We start from the raw sequence: 26216 nt of genomic DNA on the forward strand, positions 1-26216 counted from the left end.
CACCAGGTCTTTTTTTTGTGTGTGTTTTTAGAAACTACACACTTTTTAAAACCCGGTCGGAAAACCGATCCCTCTAGGCGTCGCGCCAAATTTTCAAATATTATGTCCTAGATGGCGCTGATTGGTAGAAATAAACTTCTTAACTGTTGGTGAATCTTTTTGTCAGATCTGAAATCCTTGAAGCATGTACAATTATCCAGTTCTATATAGCAATAATGGTTTTGGAGGTTGCACTGTTTCCATCTTCTCCAGAATCAATTAGTCATAACCTTGTTTTCTTCTAATATAATTTATATTATATATTTATTGTTCGTTCTCAGAAACAAGTAAATTCTTAGCTCCACCTCTCGGGCATTTTCTCCACTCGTTTGTTTGTTTTAATTTTTTTTTTCAAAGCTATGTAAAGATTTTTCTGTTAATAGTAATTCCTGATTTGTAACTTATAAATTATAGGGCAGGAAACTAGTTTAGAGCATCTACCGCCAACCGTTAGGCTACTCTTGTTTCATCAAATAGTGGAATTTTAATTTTACATTTGTAGTCCACTCAACTGTCCTTCTTATTACACTTCTTTCTCCACTTTCAACGTCATTTCTTCACTTCCAATTAACAAGATTTGTTTTCTTGAAGCATTAATGTTAAGTATCATCTACAAACACTGTAAGTCAAGCAATCTCCTTTATTTCTATGTTTCTTCCTGACAAGTCAGGCCCGGCATGGCCAGGTGGGTTAAGGAATTCGACTCTGTAATATGAGGGACGCGAATTCGAATCTCTGTCACACTAAACATGCTCGCCCTTTCAGCCTTGGGGGCGTTATTGAGTTACGGTCGATCCCACTATTCGTTGGTGAAAGAGTAGCCCAAGAGTTGACGGTGGGTGATGATGACAAACTGCTTCCCCTCTAGTCTTGCACTGCTAAATTAGGGACGGCTAGAGCAGATAGCACTCGTTTACCTTTGCGCGAAATTCCAAAACAAACAAACCATATCCTGACAAGATAGTTCACAGATTTTACTGATAAGTATATTTTTTAAACTGGAATAGAAGCTTTTTAGATTACATTATTGGATTAGGGTTACGTAGTCTGGCGACTCCAATCCGTTCTGGGCTTTGACGTGTTTGTTTTTTTCATAAATTTGGGTCGGATTTTTGCGACCGGGGGTCTTAAAATAAACGGTGAATAGAATAGCTATTGTATTACTTGTGGCTGCGTCTTTAGTTTTCTACAGAAATCCAGTCAGTTTATCATAGCTTAACAAACTACAAAATGCTTTAAAAGATCTTCAGTTTGCTTTTTATCATCTTTTTTATTTTTTGTAGATGCAAGCAATTTATCTTCATCCTTCACTGGGCAAAGCTGTCTATATTGTTCATGGTGTACCTGGAAATTCAATCATCCGCTCCGGTAATGTATATCTTTCATTTATCTTCCACATATTTGTTTGTGTCACAAGCTCGCAGTGTCATAAGGATAAAATGAATTTCTAGGCTTTCTTAACCGACGAAAACACTGTTCTTTAAACACTTTGCTCATATGATATTTTATCTGTTCCTCGTTTAGGCAGGATTGGATAATCTGGACGGAGACCGCGTGGATGTGCTACGCAAATTCTGTGTATATCAAAAGACAAAATCAAATAAATGACGACAATGACAAACATTGGGACATTGCTATGTTTCTGACTGGGTAAGATGTCATTTTATCGTTTGGTTATATGCACAGAACATGATATTAACGAAGTGTATTATATTTCCTTCGTGTGTTAAGCCTAATTATGTAGTGTTAAGCCTAATTATGTAGAATTTTAAGCAAACAAAATATTTATGAAGATTAAAAGTAGTTATTTAAATTTAGGAGCTTTTTATTTCGTGGCACTCAAACAGAAGATATTAAATTTATTATTTATAGATTGCTAATATGTTAAATTATAATTGACAAGCTATGTGTTTAAAACCTTTCTTTACAATATGATTTATATATTTTCAACAGACATAATCTCTACGTTAAAACTGGGGATAAAAAGTCTTTTGAGACGATGGGTAAGTACGTTTATCAAGCTGATTTTAAACTTTCTTACCAAAATCCGAAATATTCGATTCGAAGAGTGTAATAATATCGAGGGCTTTTATCAAGAACGATTAACTTACGATAATGTATTGGCATATCAATAGTGCAATGCATTCACGGCTAGACTTTTTTTTTGTACGTATCATAAGAAAGATAGTTCACAAAAAGAGCGTAGTAATAAAACCCTTAACATTTCAAAAAGGAGCTTTGAATGCTCTCCATAGAAGAGAAAACGTCGCACGAAGATGTGAAAGATATGACTGCAAAAGATGAACTCGGGCAGGAGTTGTATGTTATTTGTTTAACCTGTTTTGAGTACTTACAGTTCTGTTTCAGTGAGCGTGTTGGCGAGGACACACGACTCCAAACCTGCAGGTCGCGAGTTCGAATCCCATCACTTCAAATGTTCGCTCTTTCAGCAGTAAGGGCGTTATAACATGAACTTGTTATTACATTTTCTTCTTTTCCCGGTCAATCCATCTTCAACCTTTTTAACACTCAGTCTAAACAAGCCAAAACACATGGTTCTGACACGTCAATTTCCCAAAAGGCGTAGAAGGGCAGCTGAAGAGGTCAGCTGTTAACCTATCGCGCCATTACAGAGTAATGTGTTTTTTGGTATTCAGTCAGCAGACATTAAAATGACGTCACATAAGGAACGTATGACGTCACATTTGTACTGTCGTGACGTACGTAAAACAAGCAATCTCAGATGCCGATCGTCTTGAAAATCCTTACATTGGCCAGTTAAAACTGATTCCAAGCATTTACTTGTTTAAAATTGCATTGTTTTTTTTCCTTCCGTAAAAACTCTTTTATCAACCGTTTTCTTCTTAAGTTGTCTTATAATCTTTACTTCCTTCAAAACTCTTTAACTGACTGCTATCATCAAACTTGACTCCAAATGTAATTTGTTTCATAAGCGTTATAATTCTGCTTTTGTCCAGACTCTTTCATCAACTATACTCTTCAAAGTTGGTTGAAATATGTTTTATATTCTCAATTTTCATGGCTGTCGTTCAAAACTTCGTTAAAACTCTTTCTCTTCAAGCAAACTCCTCCACTGACTTTCTTCTTTTGACCCTTGACCTAGGACTCGCTCCAACTGGAGGTGTGTGTAAGATGAGCGCAGGGTGTTTCATAAGCGAATTCAGTGTCACGAGTGAGGCTGGGAAAACCATACCCTTCTTGTGGATTTTGGCCACTTATGTAGCGGCTCACGAAATGGCCCACAAGTGAGTAGCTCGGATGTATATACATTACAACCATGATGTTTTAAACCAAAACAAAACGCATTAAAATTAAACAAAATACGTTATAAATTATTAAAAAAGGGCACAAGCTACAAAGTGGGATTATAAAATGTATCCTAGGTTTTGGAGGTGACTGCACAAGTGAGACCCACATTGCGGTGGGGATACACCGTCTATCAGTTTTTAACCTCGAGTTTGCTAGTCTCACATAAGAAATAGACACAATCAGACTAGAAATTAAGAGAGCGAGATGTGGGTGCTCAAGCCCACATCTATATTACCCTTCACTGCCTGCAGACAGTTGCGGGAAGGTGACTGCTCTCCCAACTTAAAATACGAATAAGAAAAGATAAACATAAAAAATAAAAATAATAAATAAGGTACTACAATTTGGGAATAAGTAAGATGAAACTTACTTAACTCTTGATGTTAGCATTACTTCCCCCAATCAGGTAGAGGCATTAATTAAGACGACATTGAACACTATCAGTATACTAAGTTTATATATATACACAACACCAAACTTTATTTATAAGAGCAATCTAGCGGATGCTTTGTTCAAATATAATACCTTTCTTTTCTTACACTCTTTCTTGCTATTGTTTATTAATACTAAGCTACACAGTAGGCTATCCGAGGGAATTGAACTCTGGGTTTCTGAGTTGAAGTGAGTCGACTTACCACTGAGGTTCAAGATGTCTTAACTCTCAAAACATTAATAATGTGATCTCTTTCAAAATGTGTTTCACGCGTCGTTTGTGTTTTGTTTAATAACTAATATATTTTATTTGAACTTTCATACAAATACGCAGTATTCTTATTTTTAAAATGCGGTAGAAATTTGAATATCGCGATAATAATACAGTCCGCTGAGTGACTGTTGTAAATAGGCAATACCCGTTTACTTGCGTTTCTGAATTAAAATTGTAAACTGCTTTGAACAGAAATCAACACTGGAAAACATATCAAACCTACCTTTCGATTATTCTACGAATCACGATTTATAAATATATAAATTTTCTCCTATAGCTTGGGAATGCATCATGACGGATCGGATAAAGAAATTACTAAGAAATGCGATTCTAATGGATACATCATGTCACCAAGTCGTGGAACGTCGAAAGAAAACACGTGGTCTACATGCAGCAAAGAAGCGATGAATTCTTTTGTGTAAGTAACGTTTTTGCCTTCGTTCTCATAAAATTGTAGCGTATTTTTCATGTTGTTTTTCTCAGTTGAAGGTTGATTGATTGAATCGATTTAAAGCTATGTAATCGATTTAAAATTACGTAATCTGCGCTCTGTCCACCACGGGTACCGAAACCCGGTTTCTAGCAGTGCAAATCTACAGACGCATCGCAATGCCACTGAAGGGGCCCGGAATGACCATGTGGGTTAAGGCGTTCGACTCGTAATCTTACGGTTGCGGGTTCGAATCCTCATCGCACCAAACAAGCTTGCACTTTCAGCCGTGGGGGCGTTATAAAGTTCGGTCAATCCCACTATTCGTTGGCAAAAGAATAGCTCAAGAGTTGGCGGTGGGTCGTGATGACTAGCTGCCTTCCCTCTAGTCTTACACTGCTAAATTAGGGACGGCTCGCGCAGTTAGCCCTCATGTAGGTTTGCGCGAAATTAAAAAACAAACAAACGAAAAAATAATTTTTCTCGATAACTCTAGAATATTCTAAGGGACCCCTTTCCCCTTGTTGGAAGCACTGCCCTAAATTACTAATAGTATTGAAATTGATATAATCTCAGGAAAACAATAAAAGGAAAAGATTCTTCGACACTATGATGCCCAGAGTGCACTTGATAGGCTAATCGGAATTTCCAACGATTCCATGCACTGGTTTCTTGAAAGTAATAAAATCGAATTTACAACGCTGAAATCAGGGGTTCGATTCCGATCGGTGAACACAGCAGATATTCCGATGCAACACTGCTAAAAGAAAACACACACACAGAAACTAAATAGATAATTTTACTTTGAAACACCCCTCGGTGTGGATTCCTGTGCGTGGTGAGGGGACCTCCCAGGGAAGGTTCTATTCTTTCAGTTTACTTCCTCTGCGATCTAAACATCCACCCACGTGTCTGCCGTGCGTGGCGTCCCGTGAAGGAGAAGAGAGGATTCTGGTGGTTGAGGAGTCCAATCCTAACACACCACTTTGGCCTTGACTTTCTGTAGACGGGAGACCTTGGGGTGGCCTCCCTTGGATCAATCGGCTGGTCCATTTGGGCTAAGGTCAACCAAGTACCAGTGCTGGATATTCTCAACAGATGTTGTGAACATTGTATCTTATGCTGGTGTTTGGGTACAGTGCTTAAGAAACCCTGGCATTGCTGCAGTGTCCTTGTTTGACATTGTGGTGCGTCCCTTCGTAGGGCTCCATGGTGGGTGGGGTCAGTGGGCACTGAAATATTCCTTTTTTATAATGGATCCTCCAAATAAAAACTTAAATAAAATAGTGAAAAAACAGTCTAGATGGAAAACGACCATGTCTTGAAGATTCTGAGCAGCAATCTTCAACATCTGTAACACCTGTTGTACCTCATTTTCTTATCCTACATTCTCTTTCAGACAAACCTTTAGGGCAGATGTCTCTCTTTTTCATACAGAAGGGACTAGAGGGACATGCTGGCCCTCCAAAGTCAGTAAAGAAGCTTCGATCTGGTGACATATTGGTGGAAACATCCACATCTCAATGCAGTGACTCCTCTTGCATTCAAAGGCAATTGGAAATATACCTTTCCCCTCATGCTACTTTGAATTCATCATGAGGTAGTATTGTTGAGAGGGTTTTGAAGAACATCCCAGAGACAAAGATTCTCGCTGGTTTCTCCACCCAAGAAGTTGCTGCAGTGAGGCGTATCTCTGGATCTTCTGCAAAGATGGAATTATGGTGCCGACCAATATTTTTATTCTGACATTTACGTCACCATTTCCATCTGCCACTATCAAGGCAGGTTATCTTAATTGCATAGTACGGCCATACATTTAAAACCCTTTCCGATATTTTCAGTGTCAGCGGTTCGGTCACTCAAAGACGTCATGTTGTGGCTCCTTGACTGTGATCGTTGCAGGGATCGTTCCACTTATTTTCATGCACCTAGTCAGTCCTTTACTGCTACTAATATCTCGGTTTGCTCCCCTTCATTATTCTCCCATTTTACATGGAGGGTTGAAAATAATCCACGAGGCAGTGATCATTTTCCTATACTTTTGAGGGAGACTGGCCGTGGTCGATGCCACCTGACCCGCGTGCCCTGGTGGAAGGTGGATCAGGCAAACTAGCCCTCACAGAACTTGATCCTGCCATTATCTGTAAGCCATCAATAGACGGCTGTTTGGCAGCAGTAACTGATTGTATTATACAAGCAGCTGCTCAGTGTATTCCTAAAACCTCAACACGTTGTCCACGATACCCTCGTCCGTGGTGGAATCCTGCCTGCCACATGGCACGGAAGGCTCAAAATCAGGCCTGGGATACTTTTCGTAGGTATCCAACATTCTCACACCGCATCGCTTTCCAGCAGGCTCGTGCACATGCTCAGTGGGTAAGATGTCAAAGCCAGAAGGAATCTTGGATTAAATTCACAACTGGCATGTCTTCTGCCACCAGTTCCAAAGCTATATGGAACAAGATTCGAAAGGTCAGTGGGCAATATAATTCTGTCCCCCTTTCGATCTTGCTCTGTGATGGCTAGGAAGTAGTTGATACCCGGAGCATCGCTGATACTCCAGGTGAAAGCTTTTGCCGGATATCTAGCACTTCTGCTTTTTCCTCCACCTTCTTAGCTATCAAGACTCGAACACAGCGATCACTTCTTTCCTTTCGAGCTGACTGTTTCTAAGACTATAATTGTTCATTTACACTGGTGGAACACAAACTTGCTCTTCATTGTTCTGGCAGTACATCGGTTGGATCTGATGATGTACACTATGAAATGCTGCGCCATCTATCTCCTGCTGCTCTTGCTATTTTTCTGATAATATTTAACCGGATCTAACAGGAAAATGCTTTTCCTGATGCCTGGCGCCAGGCTATTGTCCTTTCTTTCTCTAAGCCTGAGAAGGATCCCAAGATTCCTTCAAATTACCGTCCAATTGCTTTGACGAGCTGTCTCTGTAAGACCTTAGAGAGGATGGTTAATGCTCGTCTTGTTTGGTTCCTCAAATCAAATAACCTTCTCTTGCCCACCCAGTGTGGGTTTCGACGACAGTGCTCCACCATGGACCTCCTGATTCGACTTGAAACATCAATTATAGAAGCCTTTTGGAACGACAATATCTTGTGTCAATATTCTTTGACACTGAGAAGGCTTATGACACAACATGGAGGTATGGCATTTAGCGAGACCTCCATATATATGGGTTACGTGAAGATTTGAACATTTTTATTAAAAAAGTTTTAATGAACAGGAGATTCCAAGTTTGTGTGGGTTTTACATTTTCCCATTCTTTTCTACAGGAACTTGGAGTCCTTCAGTGCTGTGTTTTAAGTGTCACACTTTTCAGTATAAAGATTAATACCATCGCTGAACAACTCCCTTTTACTGTTGCATTTTAAACATGTTCTGTCCCAAGGTTTGTCCATAACGTTAGACAGTGTTATTGGTGATGGTGACACTGTCCACCTTGGTAATGAGTTTAGTTTTTTAAAGACCATTAATCTTTTTAATGCCATTTAAGTGTTTCAACTTACACATTAAACCTTTTTTAATGTGGTTCCCTTTTAAGAATCAAAGTCCATCTAGTTTTATTTGAAATTAGAAAATGGCCGTAACGTTAAATAACTTGAAACCAGGACTGGAAAGGTCAACTTCAGGTGAGTCACACTACTGTTTGAACTACCCGTTAGTCGTCCTGGCAAGTTATTATTAATATTTTCCTACAAGTCTTTTAAAACTTTTTTACTTTACTTTTTGAAAATGGCCAAAACGTCATATAACTCAGAAGCAGGACTGGAAAGACCAACTTCAGGTGACTGATGGTGGTTTTGTACTTACCTGTTAGTCTTCCTGGTGAGTTTGATAATTACAGTTATGCTACAGAAAGTCCTTTACAACTTGTATTACTGTAGTTTTCTCTTACTGCTGAAGACAAGATGTAAACATTGGTTTTATGTTATTTATGTTTGTTTTTTAAACTTTGTTTTGTTTTACCCGAATTTACTTTTATGAATTTTACTAACTTTACTTTAACTTTAACTTTTTACCGGATGTTTGGCACAGATAGGCCTAGCTGCTTTGTGCCATAAAACACTAAATCAATCAATCAGTATTTTAAAACGTAAAGTCTAAACTCTTGAACTTGGTACAGTATTTTAAAGTAAGAACTTGTTTCTGTAGATTACCGTGCTTAAACGAAGGAGAAACTAAAATGGCTAAGACCCTTGACCATTCTAAGTACGAGTTAGCACCTGGCCAGGTGTGGGATGCTTACGAGCAGTGTAAACTATTGTTAAAGAACAATGACGCCACTCTGTATAATACTACCGTTCTACAGGTAAGAAAGATTCTATACCACTCTGTATAATACTACCGTTCTACAGGTAAGAAAGATTCTATACCACTCTGTATAATACCACCGTTCTACAGGTAAAAAAGATTCTATACCACTCTGTATAATACTACCGTTCTACAGGTAAGAAAGATTCTATACCACTCTGTATAATACTACCGTTCTACAGGTAAGAAAGATTCTATACCACTCTGTATAATACTACCGTTCTACAGGTAAGAAAGATTCTATACCACTCTGTATAATACTACCGTTCTACAGGTAAGAAAGATTCTATACCACTCTGTATAATACTACCGTTCTACAGGTGAAAGATTCTATAACACTCTGTATAATACTACCGTTCTACAGGTAAGAAAGATTCTATACCACTCTGTATAATACTACCGTTCTACAGGTAAGAAAGATTCTATACCACTCTGTATAATACTACCGTTCTGCAGGTAAGAAAGATTCTATACCACTCTGTATAATACTACCGTTCTACAGGTAAGAAAGATTCTATACCACTCTGTATAATACTACCGTTCTACAGGTAAGAAAGATTCTATACCACTCTGTATAATACTACCGTTCTACAGGTAAGAAAGATTCTATACCACTCTGTATAATACTACCGTTCTACAGGTAAGAAAGATTTTATACCACTCTGTATAATACTACCGTTCTACAGGTAAGAAAGATTTTATACCACTCTGTATAATACTACCGTTCTACAGGTAAGAAAGATTCTGTACCACTCTGTATAATACTACCGTTCTACAGGTAAGAAAGATTCTATACCACTCTGTATAATACTACCGTTCTACAGGTAAGAAAGATTCTGTACCACTCTGTATAATACTACCGTTCTACAGGTAAGAAAGATTCTATACCACTCTGTATAATATTATCTGTATATGGGTAACAAGGATCTTGTTGTACGCTGTATGACATTAACGTTATACAGATAAGAAACACTGTATTTATTTTGTATAATACTTGAGAAGCAATATTAGAATCAATTTACTTTTTATCAGATACTAATATGAGAACTAGTATGTTGTTAACACCGCAATCTGTATCTACTTCCTTAAGGGTTTTAAAGAAAGAACTAGTATATTGTTAACACTGCAATCCGTATCTACTTCCTTAAGGGTTTTAAAGAAAGAACTAGTATATTATTAACACTGCAATCTGTATCTACTTCCTTAAGGGTTTTAAAGAAAGAACTAGTATATTGTTAACATTGCAATCTGTATCTACTTCCTTAAGGGTTTTAAAGAAAAAACTAGTATATTGTTAACACTGCAATCCGTATCTACTTCCTTAAGGGTTTTAAAGAAAGAACTAGTATATTATTAACACTGCAATCTGTATCTACTTCCTTAAGGGTTTTAAAGAAAGAACTAGTATATTATTAACACTGCAATCTGTATCTACTTCCTTAAGGGTTTTAAAGAAAGAACTAGTATATTGTTAACACTGCAATCTGTATCTACTTCCTTAAGGGTTTTAAAGAAAGAACTAGTATATTGTTAACACTGCAATCTGTATCTACTTCCTTAAGGGTTTTAAAGAAACAACTAGTATATTGTTAACACTGCAATCTGTATCTACTTCCTTAAGGGTTTTAAAGAAAGAACTAGTATATTATTAACACTGCAATCTGTATCTACTTCCTTAAGGGTTTTAAAGAAAGAACTAGTATATTATTAACACTGCAATCTGTATCTACTTCCTTAAGGGTTTTAAAGAAAGAACTAGTATATTGTTAACACTGCAATCTGTATCTACTTCCTTAAGGGTTTTAAAGAAAGAACTAGTATATTGTTAACACTGCAATCTGTATCTACTTCCTTAAGGGTTTTAAAGAAAGAACTAGTATATTGTTAACACTGCAATCTGTATCTACTTCCTTAAGGGTTTTAAAGAAAGAACTAGTATATTGTTAACACTGCAATCTGTATCTACTTCCTTAAGGGTTTTAAAGAAAAAACTAGTATATTGTTAACACTGCAATCTGTATCTACTTCCTTAAGGGTTTCAAAGAAAGAACAAGTATGTTGTTAACACCGCAATCTGTATCTACTTCCTTAAGGGTATTAAAGAAAGAACTAGTATATTGTTAATACTGCAATCTGTATCTACTTCCTTAAGGGTTTTAAAGAAAGAACTATATTGTTAACACTGCAATCTGTATCTACTTCCTTAAGGGTTTTAAAGAAAGAACTAGTATATTGTTAACACTGCAATCTGTATCTACTTCCTTACGGGTTTTAAAGAAAGAACTAGTATATTGTTAACACTGCAATCTGTATCTACTTCCTTAAGGGTTTTAAAGAAAGAACTAGTATATTGTTAACATTGCAATCTGTATCTACTTCCTTAAGGGTTTTAAAGAAAAAACTAGTATATTGTTAACACTGCAATCTGTATCTACTTCCTTAAGGGTTTTAAAGAAAGAACTAGTATATTGTTAACACTGCAATCTGTATCTACTTCCTTAAGGGTTTTAAAGAAAGAACTAGTATATTGTTAACACTGCAATCTGTATCTACTTCCTTAAGGGTTTTAAAGAAAGAACTAGTATATTGTTAACACTGCAATCTGTATCTACTTCCTTAAGGGTTTTAAAGAAAGAACTAGTATATTGTTAACACTGCAATCTGTATCTACTTCTTAAGGGTTTTGAAGAAAGAACTAGTATATTGTTAACACTGCAATCTGTATCTACTTCCTTAAGGGTTTTAAAGAAAAAACTAGTATATTGTTAACACTGCAATCTGTATCTACTTCCTTAAGGGTTTTAAAGAAAGAACTAGTATATTGTTAACACTGCAATCTGTATCTACTTCCTTAAGGGTTTTAAAGAAAGAACTAGTATATTGTTAACACTGCAATCTGTATCTACTTCCTTAAGGGTTTTAAAGAAAGAACTAGTATATTGTTAACACTGCAATCTGTATCTACTTGCTTAAGGGTTTTCAAGAACTATAAGTGTGTTTAACAATAGTATTACAACAACACTGCGTTCATGACATCCACTGCTGACGACGCGTTTGACTCAAGTTAGAGCTGATTTGGGACACAACAAACACTGTTTATATCAGGCATTTGTCATGACATTAATTGTTATGGCGTGAACACTTTTCCTAGCAGGTTTCAGATCTCTTTAGAGCTACATAACAAGAGCAGGCTCGAAATATTTTAAAAATATCGGAGAGAAAACAACATTCTCCTAAAATGTCAAAGAGCATCCAACATTTGTAATTTATTTCTCACAATGTATCTACAATTGTAAATATAAATTAGGCGTTTAAAAAAAAATCATTCAGTCTCTTACTTTACTATTATTTAGCTAGTTTTGTGTGTATGGAAGTATATAAAAATACCCATAATAATCTATGCGTTATTTAGTTTCACGTCAATATATTATTTGAACTTACAGTTGGTGTGTGAGAAGGTTATTTGTAAGATACCAACAAGGGAAGGCTACTATTCTTCAGGGCCAGCATTAGAAGGAACATACTGTGGCTCCAAAAATGTAAGAAACTCACTAATTTATTGTCTTAAAGATAAGACGAAACTAGTCTGATAATTAACTTTGTTCTCCGTAATTCTAACGGTCATGTTTCTATCAACACTTATTTGCTCACGCTTGTGTTATATAATTTAACTAAATAGGTGCATTAAGTCGTACAGCGACTCTGGCAAGTAGTATCTAGTTCAATGCACAGACTTGCAAATTTAAACTTCATAAAAGTGGTTTTGGTTTTGATAACAGATTTCACATTATTCAGCTACGCACATTCCGAAAATATTGTTTTTCTTTTATATATCACTTAAGGATTTTCTTTACAAATCGGGAAAGAAAATCTCTCACTTGGATCAAATTATTATTTCATTTACTACAAGGAACATTTTTATTATTATGTTTGTTAACAAAATACAAACAAACTGATGAAAAGGGAAAAACGTTGATGACAATCAAACATGACTCCTCATTTATACTGATTTTTATTTTTGTGTGAAATCTACGTCTTTTAGTCTTAAAACCGAGTGTTGTGGCCTTCTTTTATGTATTGTGTTATGATGGTTTGCGAAACATCTATACGTGACAGAGAAAAATTGGATATCATTTTTGTATTCAACGTACAGGAACTGCGAGACAATAAAACCCTCATTGGCCTGTGTTACAGTTGCTTATGAGCGACATCTGGTGGAAAGATTATTTATTTATGATCAATTTTCTAACGTTATTTTTTTTTCCATTTATTTATTAGCATCCATCACCACCCGCATTTTAGAGCTTGTTTGTTTCTCTTGCATCGATGTGAAGTTTACTTGTTGTTAAGCGTAAAGCTACAATATGGGGTATCTGTACTCTTCCCACCACGGTTTGTGTCGCTGGCTGTGTAACAAATTAATAACCTTCAGTTAGAGTATTCTAATTAGAGGGCGCTTGAAAGTCAGTAATGCCCTTAACCACAAAAGATTTGCTATGAATTTTGTGCAAAGCCACATGAGGGATATCTGTGCTATCCATCCCTAATTTAGCAGTGTAAGACTGGAAAAAGGAAGCTAGTCATCACCGCCCACCGCCAACTCTTGGGCTACTCTTTTACCATCGAAAAGTGGGATTGATCGTCACGTTATAACGCCCCCACGGCTGAAAGAGCAAGCATGTTTTTGGTGCAATGGGAATTCGAACCCGCGACCCTGAGATAACGAGTCGAACGCCTTAACCCACCTGGCCATGCCGGGGCCCCTTCGGTATACTCTAAACGTAGAGCAGGGGCGTGATAATATATCAAATAACTAATGAATTATATCGTAAGTTTACGCAATAAAACAACAAAATAAATTAATTGGTTATTTTTTATTACATTAATGTTGTATATTATTTTTTTTATCTATTAAGTAAATTGTTGAGTGTGAGTCTAGACACACTACCAACAGAAAATGCTTTAAATAATAAAACAATATAATAGTTCTTGATGTTTCCATGGAGCAAAATGCAAGTAATTTAGGCTATATCATTTTACCATTGAGTTTCAACACCTCGCATTTGTTGAAAAAATTAACCGATAGATAAGCACAAATTCGGAATGTTTTTAGTTGTTGTTGTTAAGTGCAGAGCTACTAAATGTGCTATCTGTGTTCTGCTCACCACGGGTGTCGTAACCTGAAATTAAACCTGCAAAGTTACCGTTAAGACACTAGGAGGAGTGAGGTGGATGCTCTATGGTGGAAGATAAGACACTAGAGGGAGTGAGATGAATGCTCTATGGTGGAAGATTTCTCTTTTTTTTTTTATAAATACTCACTCATTAACATCCATCTTGTCTACAACACGTGAACTTATTAGACTGTTATACACAAACCAATGTGTTTATTAGACTGTTATACACAAACCAATGTGTTTATTAGACTGTTATACACAAACCAATGTGTTTATTAGACTGTTATACACAAACCAATGTGTTTATTAGACTGTTATACACAAACCAATGTGTTTATTAGACTGTTATACACAAACCAATGTGTTTATTAGACTTTTATACACAAACCAATGTGTTTATTAGACTGTTATACACAAACCAATGTGTTTATTAGACTTTTATACACAAACCAATGTGTTTATTAGACTGTTATACACAAACCAATGTGTTTATTAGACTGTTATACACAAACCAATGTGTTTATTAGACTGTTATACACAAACCAATGTGTTTATTAGACTTTTATACACAAACCAATGTGTTTATTAGACTGTTATACACAAACCAATGTGTTTATTTGACTTTATACACAAACCAATGTGTTTATTAGACTGTTATACACAAACCAATGTGTTTATTAGACTGTTATACACAAACCAATGTGTTTATTAGACTTTTATACACAAACCAATGTGTTTATTAGACTGTTATACACAAACCAATGTGTTTATTTGACTTTTATACACAAACCAATGTGTTTATTAGACTGTTATACACAAACCAATGTGTTTATTAGACTGTTATACACAAACCAATGTGTTTATTAGACTGTTATACACAAACCAATGTGTTTATTAGACTGTTATACACAAACCAATGTATTTATTAGACTGTTATACACAAACCAATGTGTTTATTAGACTGTTATACATAAACCAATGTGTTTATTAGACTGTTATACATAAACCAATGTGTTTATTAGACTGTTATAAACAAACCAATGTGTTTATTAGACTGTTATACACAAACCAATGTGTTTATTAGACTGATATACACAAATCAATGTGTTTATTAGACTGTTATACATAAACCAATATGGTTATTAGACTGTTATACCCAAACCAGTGTGTTTATTAGCCTGTTATACACAAACCAATGTATTTATTATACTGTTATACACAAACCAATGTGTTTATTAGACTGATATACACAAATCAATGTGTTTATTATACTGTTATACACAAACCAATATACGTGTAATGAATTCAATTGTTCACAAATTCAGGTCTTAAAACAACAACAACAACTATATAACAACATCAGTTGTATGCAAAATAAGTTTAGTGTCTATCGTTAATGTTTCTCAACAGAATAACACTATGTAACACAAATTTTGTTCCTGGATAGTATGTGTTATTTCTTAATTGCTAATGTTGTAAAAGTACAGAAAATGGCCATTATTACTTTTAAACTTTGCAATTGTGACCTGGATAATGAAATTTAGAAATTAACCTACATTCTATGTAAAAACGGGCAAATTTGTACATTTTCATTTACATAAAGTCTGATTAAAACAACATATGAATCAAGGTTTACATGTATTTATACTAAAGTTACACAAAAATGTTTAGAAGTGAATAGTTTTTCGAGATTTGTGACTGTAATGTAAACCACTTTCACGTATCAGCCCCCAAATATAGTCTCACATCATGTTTTCGTTTTACGCTCTTAGGTCACAAAAGCAAAGTTTGAAGAGAGAAATAGGTCTTTTCCATTTACTTTAGGCATAAGCGATTGTGAAATAACACATTCTGTCCAGAGACAAGAAAAAGTAAAAATTTTGTTGCATTGTGTAATTTAACCACTAGCTGACTCATTGAAATGTTCCCCATAAATTGTGAGATTATGGAAAAACAACAATAAAGTCCAGGACCGAACGCAAATAATCCACTGTGTAGTTTTGCGATGAGGAAAAACAAACTTTGAAACATTGAAGTGAATGATAGTTGAAAATATCTGGGTAAAAATATAAACTGTTTAAAGCAAGGTAACCTAATTAGTTAGAGACAAGTTTTCGAATTATCAATGCAGGCTTAAGATTAAACAAAAATCTTGGAAAATTGTTCGTTCTATTTGATTAATGATTAAAAATAAAAACTGTTTAATGTAAGTGTATCAATAAGTCATCTCCAAACCTTTCTTTTTGTTAGTGGTGTGTAAAGGGAAATTGCGAACCCTGGGGTAGCAAAAATTTGGAGGTGGTAAAGGGCGGCTGGACAGAATGGAAGCTTGGTGACTGTACTTCTGGCTGTATTAAAAATTCTAAAGGTGTAATTACAGGTACAAGAACGTGCACAAACCCCAGGTAAGCAATTTTCGAAAACTGGTATTATTTAAACAGGTATATAAAGATGCAACAACCTGCTCTTATACCAGGTAACTATTTGACTAAAAGTATTGCTGTTTAATGATACTCAGGAACTTGCACTAGTCCTGGGTGATCAGTTTATTGAAAGTGGCACTCTGGTACAGCGGATTTACGACACTAAAATCAGCTGTTCGCTTCCCCTCGAGGGTTTGTTTGTTTGTGTGTTTTGAATTTCGCGCAAAGCTACTTGAGGGCTATCTGCGCTAGCCGTCCCTAATTTAGCAGTGTAAGACTAGAGAGAAGGCAGGTAGTGATCACCACCCACCGCCAACTCTTGGGCTACTCTTTTACCAACGAATAGTGGGATTGACCGTCACTTTATAACGTCCCCACGGCTGAAAGGGCGAGCATGTTTGGTGCGACCGGGATTTGAACCGCGACCCTCGTATTACGAGTGGAACGCCTTAACGCGCTTGGCCATGCCGACCCCCCCCCCTCCTCGAGGGACTCAGCAGACAGCTCGATGTAGATTTACTGCAAGTAGAACACAAACAAGCTGTTTCAAGATACAAGAATTTCCACTAATTCTTGGTAATCAGTTTATCAAAAGTGGTACTTTTAAAAATACAGTTAAAGAACAATAATCTTCACCAATCACAGGTGACCCGTTCACTAAAATTATTAATTTTAGAAATACAAGAACCTTCAATAATGCCAGGTGATCGAGTTACCCAAAATACTTTTATATGTCGCTTGTCGCACATTCACGAGTAACATATTTGAAGTATTTTTAATTACATTTCAATTAATTAATGAATATATATTGAATTAATTAATAAATGATTGTTTGTTTGTTTTGGAATTTCGCACAAAGCTACTCGAGGGCGATCTGTGCTAGCTGTCCCTAATTTAGCAGTGTAAGACTAGAGGGAAGGCAGCTAGTCATCACCACCCACCGCCAACTCTTGGGCTACTCTTTTACCAACGAATAGTGGGATTGACCGTCACATTATACGCCCCCACGGCTGGGAGGGCGAGCATGTTTAGCGCGACGCAGGCGCGAACCCGCGACCCTCAGAGTACGAGTCGCACGCCTAACGCGCTTGGCCATGCCGGGCCATTAATAAATGAATTAAAACACTTTTAAATTAAGTAATGAAATGTAACTCGTTAGACTAATCGATTATTCTTGTTTGTTTAAAATTTCGTGCAAAGCTACACCAGGGGTATCTGAAGCAGCCGTCCATACTTTTCCTGTGGTAAAGTAAATGGAAGGCAACTAATCAACACTACCCACCGCCAGCTCTTGGACCACTCTTTTACCAACGAATAGTGGGATTATTTGCCATGTTATAAAATTCTCGCGACTGAAATGGTAAATATTTTGAGTGTAACCCATGACCCGAAGGTTACAAATAGAGTTTGTTTTGTTTTGTTTTTGAATTTCGCGCAAAGCTAGCCATCCCTAATTTAGCAGTGTAAGACTAGAGGGAAGGCAGCTAGTCATCACCAGCCACCGCGAACTCTTAGGCTACTCTTTTACCAACGAATAGTGGGATTGACCGTCACATTATAACGCCCCCACGGCTGAAAGGGCGAGCATGTTTGACAATACGGGGATGCGAACCCGCCAATCTCGGATTACGAGATGCACGCCTTAACACGCTTGGCCATGCCGGGCTTTTAAATGGTTCTTTTAGTTGTTCATCTGCAAACTTAACGGATTCAAATTCCATCGTTAAAGCAAAGTTAAAGCGAACTGAATCAAATTTCTCGTATCCAAAAGTCTTAAGCTCGAACAACTATTTGCTGCTGAAAACACTCTTCACTTCCTGCTATTAATGTGTTATAAGTGTAAGAGTTAATACCGATATTCGATTAAGAGTAACCTTATAGACAGAAGGTGCTGCTGAGTGGACCCCACTAGAGTGACCTGGTTTTCCAATTGATAAGGGGGGGGCGCAAATTTTAAGCAGAAGGCAATATTATAAAAGCTCTACGCCGTATCTGTCGCCTCTACCCCCAGATTACACTCTTAATTTTTTATACAACTATACATAACATTATTCGGAAGTTATGATTTATTATATGCACAAACTTACTTACTTACAGGTTGGTTATTAGAGCCCAAAGCTATATGATGAGCTATCTCTGTTCTGCCCACTACGGGATATCGAAACTAGATTTTTAGTCCATCTTACATGGGATTTATTCATATAAGTCAGTTATAAAACGAAGTCCAGTGAAAACTATACATGTGTATGTGTGTACTGTTCAGTGAATAAACATTATCTTTATTCGTTTTATGTTGTTTTTCAGGCCAAAAAATTCTGTGACGTGTGATGGTCCGACCTACAAAATTAGTCTTTGTGACGACAGTGCTGTAAGTACAATAATATATGTTTATTAGTAATATTGGACTTAACTGTTTATCCATTACTTGAGGCGAAATACAAGCTCCAATTGCTTTCCCTCAGAACATAACCGGACCAGGCATGGCCAGGTGGTTAAGGCGCTCAACTCGTAATCTGAGAATCGTGGTCTCAAATCCCCGTCTCACCAAACATGCTCGCCCCATCAGCCGTAGGGGCGATATAATGTAACGGTCAATCCCACTATTCGTTGGTAAAAGAGTAGCCCAAGAGTTGGCGGAGGGTGGTGATGACTAGCTGCCTTCCCTCTAGTCTTACACTGCTAAATTATGGACGGCTAGCGCAAATAGCCCTTGTGTATCTTTGCGCGAAATTAAAAAAACAAACAAACAAAACATAACCTTACATTTTTAGATTACCCTATGAATGTGACGAGAGGTGGCGCGTGGTAAAACGATTTGTGTGAAACCAGTTGGCCCAGTTCATTACTTCATTTTACTAATTAACATGGCGCTAGGTGGTTTATGACTCAAAAAAAAAAAAAAAACTGGTACGACGCTTTACGGTCTAGTGGAATACGATTTTCAGTTACTACCTATTGCAGTGACTGCATGATGTAGAAACAATCTCTTTGTTTGTTGGTTTGCAGTTAAGCGCAAAGCTATAAGTTGGGCAATCTGGGCTCTGCCCACCGCAGAGTAGCCGCTTTGTCACTGGGAGGGTCACGTAAGAAAGGGTTATCTGAAATTCCAGACCATATTCTTCATCCAATACTCACGAACCAAGTCAATACCCAAAGAGGTAGGCAGAGATCCAGGTGTACCTGAGTCTCTCAGGTCACGCGATCAAGTGACGACCAAGTGAAAGTTATCTGAGTTAGTCTGTTTAACAATGCTAAAGCACGTTACATGTTTGATTGTTTAACTGCTTATTTGACTTGAAGATAGATGATTGCATTAATATACTATCCTTTATTGGAATGTTGGAACTGGAGACAATAAAACCATCATTGGCCTGTGTTACAGTCGCTTATGAGCGACGTCTGGTGGGAAGATTATCTATTTATGACCAATTTATTGTGCTATCTGCTTTAATTGTAGTTAGTATTTACTATGTTAGGTCTGTATTCTAGCACAAGAAATATCGATACCAGGGTGTCAGGTAGTTCTTTGATTGACACGAAGAACTAAAACTGCGTTAAAGTCGTAACAGTGGCTAAGTTGGACTAGTATAATTTAAAATATTGGACACAGTGTCCAAAGACTTTATTGAAAGGACTCCAGAATTATAATACTGATTTTCGTCACTCTAAACTAATATCTAGCGGGACTCATGACTATCCTGTCATTTTAGGTTTAGGATAAAATACAATGTGTAAGTATCTGAAGAATACATACTCGAGATCAAGGGTATACACTCATGGTAGAAGATAAATACATGAAGGATACATACTGAAGATATATATATATCTAAGATAAAACGTGATATACGTATATTTCAAGGATACGTATTTAAGATCGAGTCAAGCGCCCTAACCACCTGGCCATGCTAACCACCTGACCATGCTAACCACCTGGCCATGCTAACCACCTGGCCATGCTTTGCCCATGGATCAGCTTTAAATACTCACATCTGCCTTATGAAATTATTTGGAACCACCATCTTAATTTTTTTACTATTGTTGTCCTTTTAATATGACAAAAAGTTACCTATTATATGTCTAACTTATTTATTATATGATAATTTATGTTATCGTTTTGTGTATGAAGAGTTGTTATTTACCTTGAGTCTAGAAGGTTGAAGCTTGTTTTTTAATCTGTAATCCTGTATCAGGAATAAGGAATATACTTTAGTTCTTCAGTGATTGTTTGGTTTGTTTGTTTTTTAATTTCGCGCAAAGCTACTCGAGGGCTGTCTGCGCTAGCCGTCCCTAATTTAGCAGTGTAAGATTAGAGAGAAGGCAGCTAGTCATCACCACCCACCGCCAACTCTTGGGCTACTCTTTTACCAACGAATTGGCCGTCACATTATAACACCCCCACGGCTGAAAGGGCGAGCATATTTGGCGCGACAGGGATGCGAACCGGGAACCCTCAGATTACGAGTCGAACGCCTTAACCCATCTGGTCATACCGGACCATTCTTCGGTGCAGTAGGAGAAGAAGGTAGACAACTACCTGCAATTGAAAAACTAAAACCGAACCAACTATCTCACGGTTGGGCCCGTGGGGGCGTTATAAAGTGACGGTCAATCCCACCCACCGCCAACTCTTGGGCTACTCTTTTATCTGTGCGAAATTCAAAAAGAAACAAATCTCACGGTTCGTATCATTCTGTGTTCAGAGACTTGGACTTGGTAAGATAATCGATACAGGCCTTTTTGTCTTTTACAAAATCACGAAATTAGGCCAAAAGAAGTACTTCGCACTCAAGCCGCTGAAAAGAAAAACACTCAAGGAGAATTAAACTATTCTAAATCTAAACGCTCAAAGATCTACTGGAGAGAACCTTTACTCAAAATTGTGTTCAGCTTTCTATACGTTTAGCAATGAGTCGGCAGTTTAAAATGTTGTCTTATATTGAACCTGGTAGTAAGATTTTCTTTATTTTTACAGTGACACATAGAGAAACAGCACTGTTTAAAAGAGTCTTACTACTCACGTCCTTAATGTTCTTGGGCCCGCCATGGCCAGGTGAGTTAAGGCGTTCGACTCGTAGTCCGAAGGTTGCGGGTTCGAATCCCGGTCGCACCAAACATGCTCGCCCCTTTCAGCCGTGGGGGCGTTATAATGTTACGTTCAATCCCACTATTCGTCGATAAAAGAGTAGCCCAAGAGTTGGCGGTGGGTGGTGATGACTAGCTGGCTTCCCTCTAGTCTTACACTGCTAAATTAGGGACGGCTCTTATGTAGCGTCGCGCGAAATTAAAAAAACAAACAAATAAACAAATTCATTTCTTGCTTTAACCTGAAATATTTCGTATTTTGAAAGTTTGTATTATTTTTCAAAGAGAAAAACTAATAGAATTTCTTATTAACTGTAAACTTGACACTTTGGGTGCTCAGTCCGAAATATTTTTATTATTTCTCAAACAAATAGACACTAAATATCTTCACCAATCCACATTATTTTGAACCATTTTTTCTTTTTTTACAGATATGTTCCAAACGTGAAGATCCTATTAATTATGCAAAAAATATGTGCACGAAGCTCCAAAAATACATCAGCGACCTCTCTGGTGAAGGGGTGCAAGTGAAGCATTCGGCGTGTAAGTTTTTATGTATCACAGTATTTGTTGAAATGTGTTTTAAGTGCCATCTAGCTTATAGTGTCTGAAACACTGCTTTTTAACTGTCAAAACTTTAATTCATAACGAACGGGCACGGTATGGCCAGGTGGGTTGAGGCGTGTAAATCGTAATCTGGGGTTGCCTTTTCAGCCGTGGTGGCGTTATAATGTTACGGTCAATCCCTCTGTTCGTTGGTAAAAGAGTAGCCCAAGAGTTGGTGGTGGGTGGTGATGACTAGCTGCCTTCTCTCTAGTGTTACACAGCTAAATTAGGGACTGCTAGCGCATTTTCCCTATTAAATGCTAAAAAGTTATTTTTTATTTTTAGTTTCCCTTTTTTTATTTTAATCTTTCAAAGTTCTACTCAAATAAGTGGTTGAGTCTGAGAACGCAAAATGCATATTTTTTTTCTTTATCTTTATTGGCCTTAAGATTTTGGCCAGCAGTATGTATAATAAAAACGGCTTGATATGGGTATTAAAAACACAAAACAAGTAACAACGTTTTCACATCCATTATCAGGTTAGAAACGAGATTTGAAAAAAAGGATTTTGTTTTATTTCTAATGAATTTATAGCACCAGTTTAAACAATTAAATATTCATTCATTCAAATAAAACTTGAAAAGATATCTATCATCCTTTTATTAAATTATCATAATACAGCTAGGCCTATCCTTACTGTTGTTTCAGCGTTAAACTAATTCCACCGCAAGAGTTCGACCCCTCGAGTTTGAAATTCTAAGTATGTGAGCTTAACGTCGAGGTTACATCCAACCCTTGTAATACCATGAACCTGTTCAGTGCCGTAGACGAGATAACTCATCCAAGCCGATCGGTAACACAGTGCCACGGACTAGTTAATTTGTTCTCAGTAATACCTAACTTCAACGCTAGATGTCAGCACCATACACGCATTTGACTTACTTACAAATTGTTTCACTTTCGATCCAAAATGGCGTCACGAAAAAAGTTACAAAATGAAGAAGCATTAGAGTTGTATTGTAGCAGCTGAAATACTTGGCAATCAACAGGTTAAGTCTTATGACATTTATCATCTAAAGTGAGAATCGTAAAGAACTGTAGGTTGCGTTGTAAAATGAAATACCCTAACATTAGCGAAAGCGCTAATAAATTCTCTCTGACTTGCAATTCCTACTGAAAAAATAGCTACTTTATACAAATTTAATTTTTTTTTTACTTTTCTTATGAAGGTTTAGAATTCTACATAAAGATATTAACAAAACATCTGAATAAATAAATATTATTACTGGCAGATCTCGAACGAATTGGCCTCTTCACAAAACAATTACTTATACCAACCTTATAATCAAGTTTCTAGTGACAACTAGAAAAAAAAACCGACATTTGTATATTTCGAACCAATTCTGTTAGTTATGTTTCACACTTTTTCTTGTTAAAATAAACGAACGATAGCCAATAAAAGCACGTCTATTAATGTTGTTCCTGCCTTGTTTTCAATTTAATGATGTTTGTCTTAGACTTGGTTTTTAAATGTTTGGGACAACGATTCTTTATTATCGACTTCGCTCTTCGACAGTGAAACCTTTCCAAAAATGCTGTGAAACTGATGAACTTTTGACACAATAATGAAACAAGAAGTGTGGTTACAGCTGTATAATTCATACGTTAATAGTGACGTTTCGAGAGCCGGTGACTTCATTAAGAAATGGCAGTATTTAAATATGTAATTCTTACATATAGTTGGTTTTTCATTTAAACTGGGAATGAGGCTATATAATCTTCCAAAGTCTGCCCTTCGTGGTAAAGTACTCATTTAACAATGAGTTTGAAATAAGGTATTTTGAAATTCCAGATCTTATCTCTTAGTAATACAATTGTACAAAAATCATAAAGGAAAGAGCTAAAAAAGAGATAGGGACATTTTCGGGATAAAAGTGGGTCACTTATTTTACTTTGTTTTAATTCGCTGAACCTGAAAAATTAGGGCCACCAAAGTTTTCTATTTTCGTAATGTTTCAAATTTTCGTGTTTTTCTTAGTCCCATATAAGTTAGCAATTCAGTAGTTTACTAAGTCTATATTAAATCAACATTAATGGTTAGTAATATTTCGCCAACTATCTTTACAACCATCCAAATGTACGGTTTTCATTAATACTTCGCGATGTAAAATAGTCCTCTACTGGTACAGCGGTGAGTCTAAGGATGTACAACTCTAAAATCAGGTGTTCAATTCCCTTCGGTGGACTCAGACGATAACCTGATGTGGCTTCGCTATGGGTAAATACAAACAACAAAGAATTTTCAACGCTAAAATCAGGTGTTCGATTCCCCTCGATACACACAGCAGATAACCTAACGTGATGTTGCTATAAAAAAAACAGACACAAATACACTCGCCATGTAAAAAAAAATATATTAATTTATGATAAATTACGAATTCAAGCTTCAAATACCAAACAATTAAAAGATTATAGCAAAGAACACTTACCAGTATTTGCTGTTTTGCGATGAAAGACTGCAAATATTGTGTTTGAAAATCCACGATTTATAAGGTTCTTAAAATTATGTAAGGAAAACAGTCTTCAAGTATTGGTTCGCCATTTTGAAAGAGAAACTAAAAATCGAGATATTCCAGTTAAGTACACCCACACTCGTTATAACTTTTAACACTGAATTCATTTCTCCCTTGTAATTCCTAATTATTTCAAGGCGTGTGTTAATAAATCAAATGTGCTAGTTATCGAGTCTCTTCGGAAACTGTCTACAAGTAACATCGACTACCAGTATGTACGTGTGTGTTTCTTATACCAAAACCACATCCGCCTATCTGCTGAGTCCACCGAGGGGAATCGAACGCCTGATTTTAGGCGTTGTGAATCCGTAGACTTACCGGTGTACTAGCGGCGTGCTCGTGACTACTAAAACGTGTGTAATACACCAACGTTTTAACTATAAACCTTCTGAAAACTGTCCACAAATAATTTTGTGACTACAGTAAAGACCATGAAATAAATGTGCAAACCATCAAGTTTATTCCAAACTGGCTACAATGAGTTAGAAATGTTGTTTTTTTGCAGAATTCAGATTTTATTCAGTGAGATAATAATGAAGACAAAACTGTCAATAATAAGTTGTTGACACAACTGTTTGTTTTATTTTCAGCTACTGATGCTTGTTCTTTGTTCTGTAAGTTAAAGTCCACTGGATCCTGGTATAATCCCTCCTACGAGCTTAATGACGTGGTGGGCGCCGACACAAAGTTTCCTGATGGAACGTGGTGCCATAAAGAAAACGATATTGATTACTTCTGCCAGAAAGGGAAGTGCTTGCCGGCAGAAAAAAATACCCGTTCGTTATCAGAGAGACAGACAGCCAATAATAATCCGAAACCTGGTAACGCTCTGCCCAATGAAAAGGAAGTTATCGAAGAGCTCCGTAAAGGCGGCAATCCATCAATTCTCGATACTGACGACAGCGACATCTGGAAAGATGATAATGATGAGGTCACTATACCCGTTGACGATAATTCCGTATAAAAGTCATGTTCTGTCTTGTAAAATAATGTGAACTTCTATTACTAAAACGTTTTATTGAATATTCAAATAAACGATTTACGTTACTCGAAGAATTGTCAAACTTTATCCCTTTCTTCAAATGACGTCAGATGCCATTATAAAGAAAAGAGTTTTAACATTTAACACAATTGTTACTAAACTACATGCAAGGAAGGCGGTGACAGTCGATAACATTGTACGTACAAAGACAAAACTAATACCAATAACTTCCAATAGGAGCAAGCCATATACTTAAAGCGAAACTAGAAACCGAGTTTACCATCTGTATAGTTAATTAAATATAATTTTCTTACATTTCTACTCACAAGGATTAGAGTGCATTGTTTCATCAACTGGCCGTAATCCTAAGAATACCTCATGGCCACCTAGAAAAACTTGGGTTCATTCTAAATACAAATTCTAAGCAAACTGTGCCACCAATCGTAAACGCATTCTTCCTACACTTAGGATTTGTTTTGGAATTTCGCACAAAGCTACTCGAGGGCTATCTGTGCTAGCCGTCCCTAATTTAGCAGTGTAAGACTAGAGGGAAGGCAGCTAGTCATCACCACCCATCGCCAACTCTTGGGCTACTCTTT

The 26216-nt window shown here is 36.7% G+C and overlaps 1 protein-coding gene and 1 long non-coding RNA gene across 2 annotated transcripts; both read left to right on the forward strand.

The window, feature by feature from the left end:
* The first annotated feature begins 1631 nt into the window (after positions 1-1631).
* On the forward strand, positions 1632-3222 carry LOC143236661 (uncharacterized). The gene is made up of 3 exons (XR_013019650.1): positions 1632-1689; positions 1993-2042; positions 3164-3222. It is a non-coding gene; the product is annotated as an uncharacterized LOC143236661 (long non-coding RNA).
* A 49-nt stretch (positions 3223-3271) lies between these two features.
* Positions 3272-25691, forward strand: LOC143236668 (A disintegrin and metalloproteinase with thrombospondin motifs adt-2-like). The gene is made up of 8 exons (XM_076475057.1): positions 3272-3305; positions 4353-4493; positions 8676-8832; positions 12278-12373; positions 16262-16416; positions 18739-18802; positions 21948-22059; positions 25226-25691. Exons 1-8 carry the CDS (start codon positions 3295-3297, stop codon positions 25597-25599), a joined length of 1110 nt encoding a protein of 369 aa, XP_076331172.1. The 5' UTR covers positions 3272-3294; the 3' UTR covers positions 25600-25691.
* The last annotated feature ends 525 nt before the right edge of the window (positions 25692-26216 follow it).

The sequence above is a fragment of the Tachypleus tridentatus genome, chromosome 2 (assembly GCF_004210375.1).
Source record: "Tachypleus tridentatus isolate NWPU-2018 chromosome 2, ASM421037v1, whole genome shotgun sequence".
NCBI lineage: Eukaryota > Metazoa > Arthropoda > Merostomata > Xiphosura > Limulidae > Tachypleus > Tachypleus tridentatus.

Bases quoted from the DNA above. Each gene is read 5' to 3' on its own strand.
- LOC143236668 (XM_076475057.1), top strand. The intron at 16,417-18,738 runs GTAAGCAATTTT...GTTGTTTTTCAG, and splicing joins AGAACGTGCACAAACCCCAG to GCCAAAAAATTCTGTGACGT. The intron at 22,060-25,225 runs GTAAGTTTTTAT...TTTTATTTTCAG, and splicing joins GCAAGTGAAGCATTCGGCGT to CTACTGATGCTTGTTCTTTG.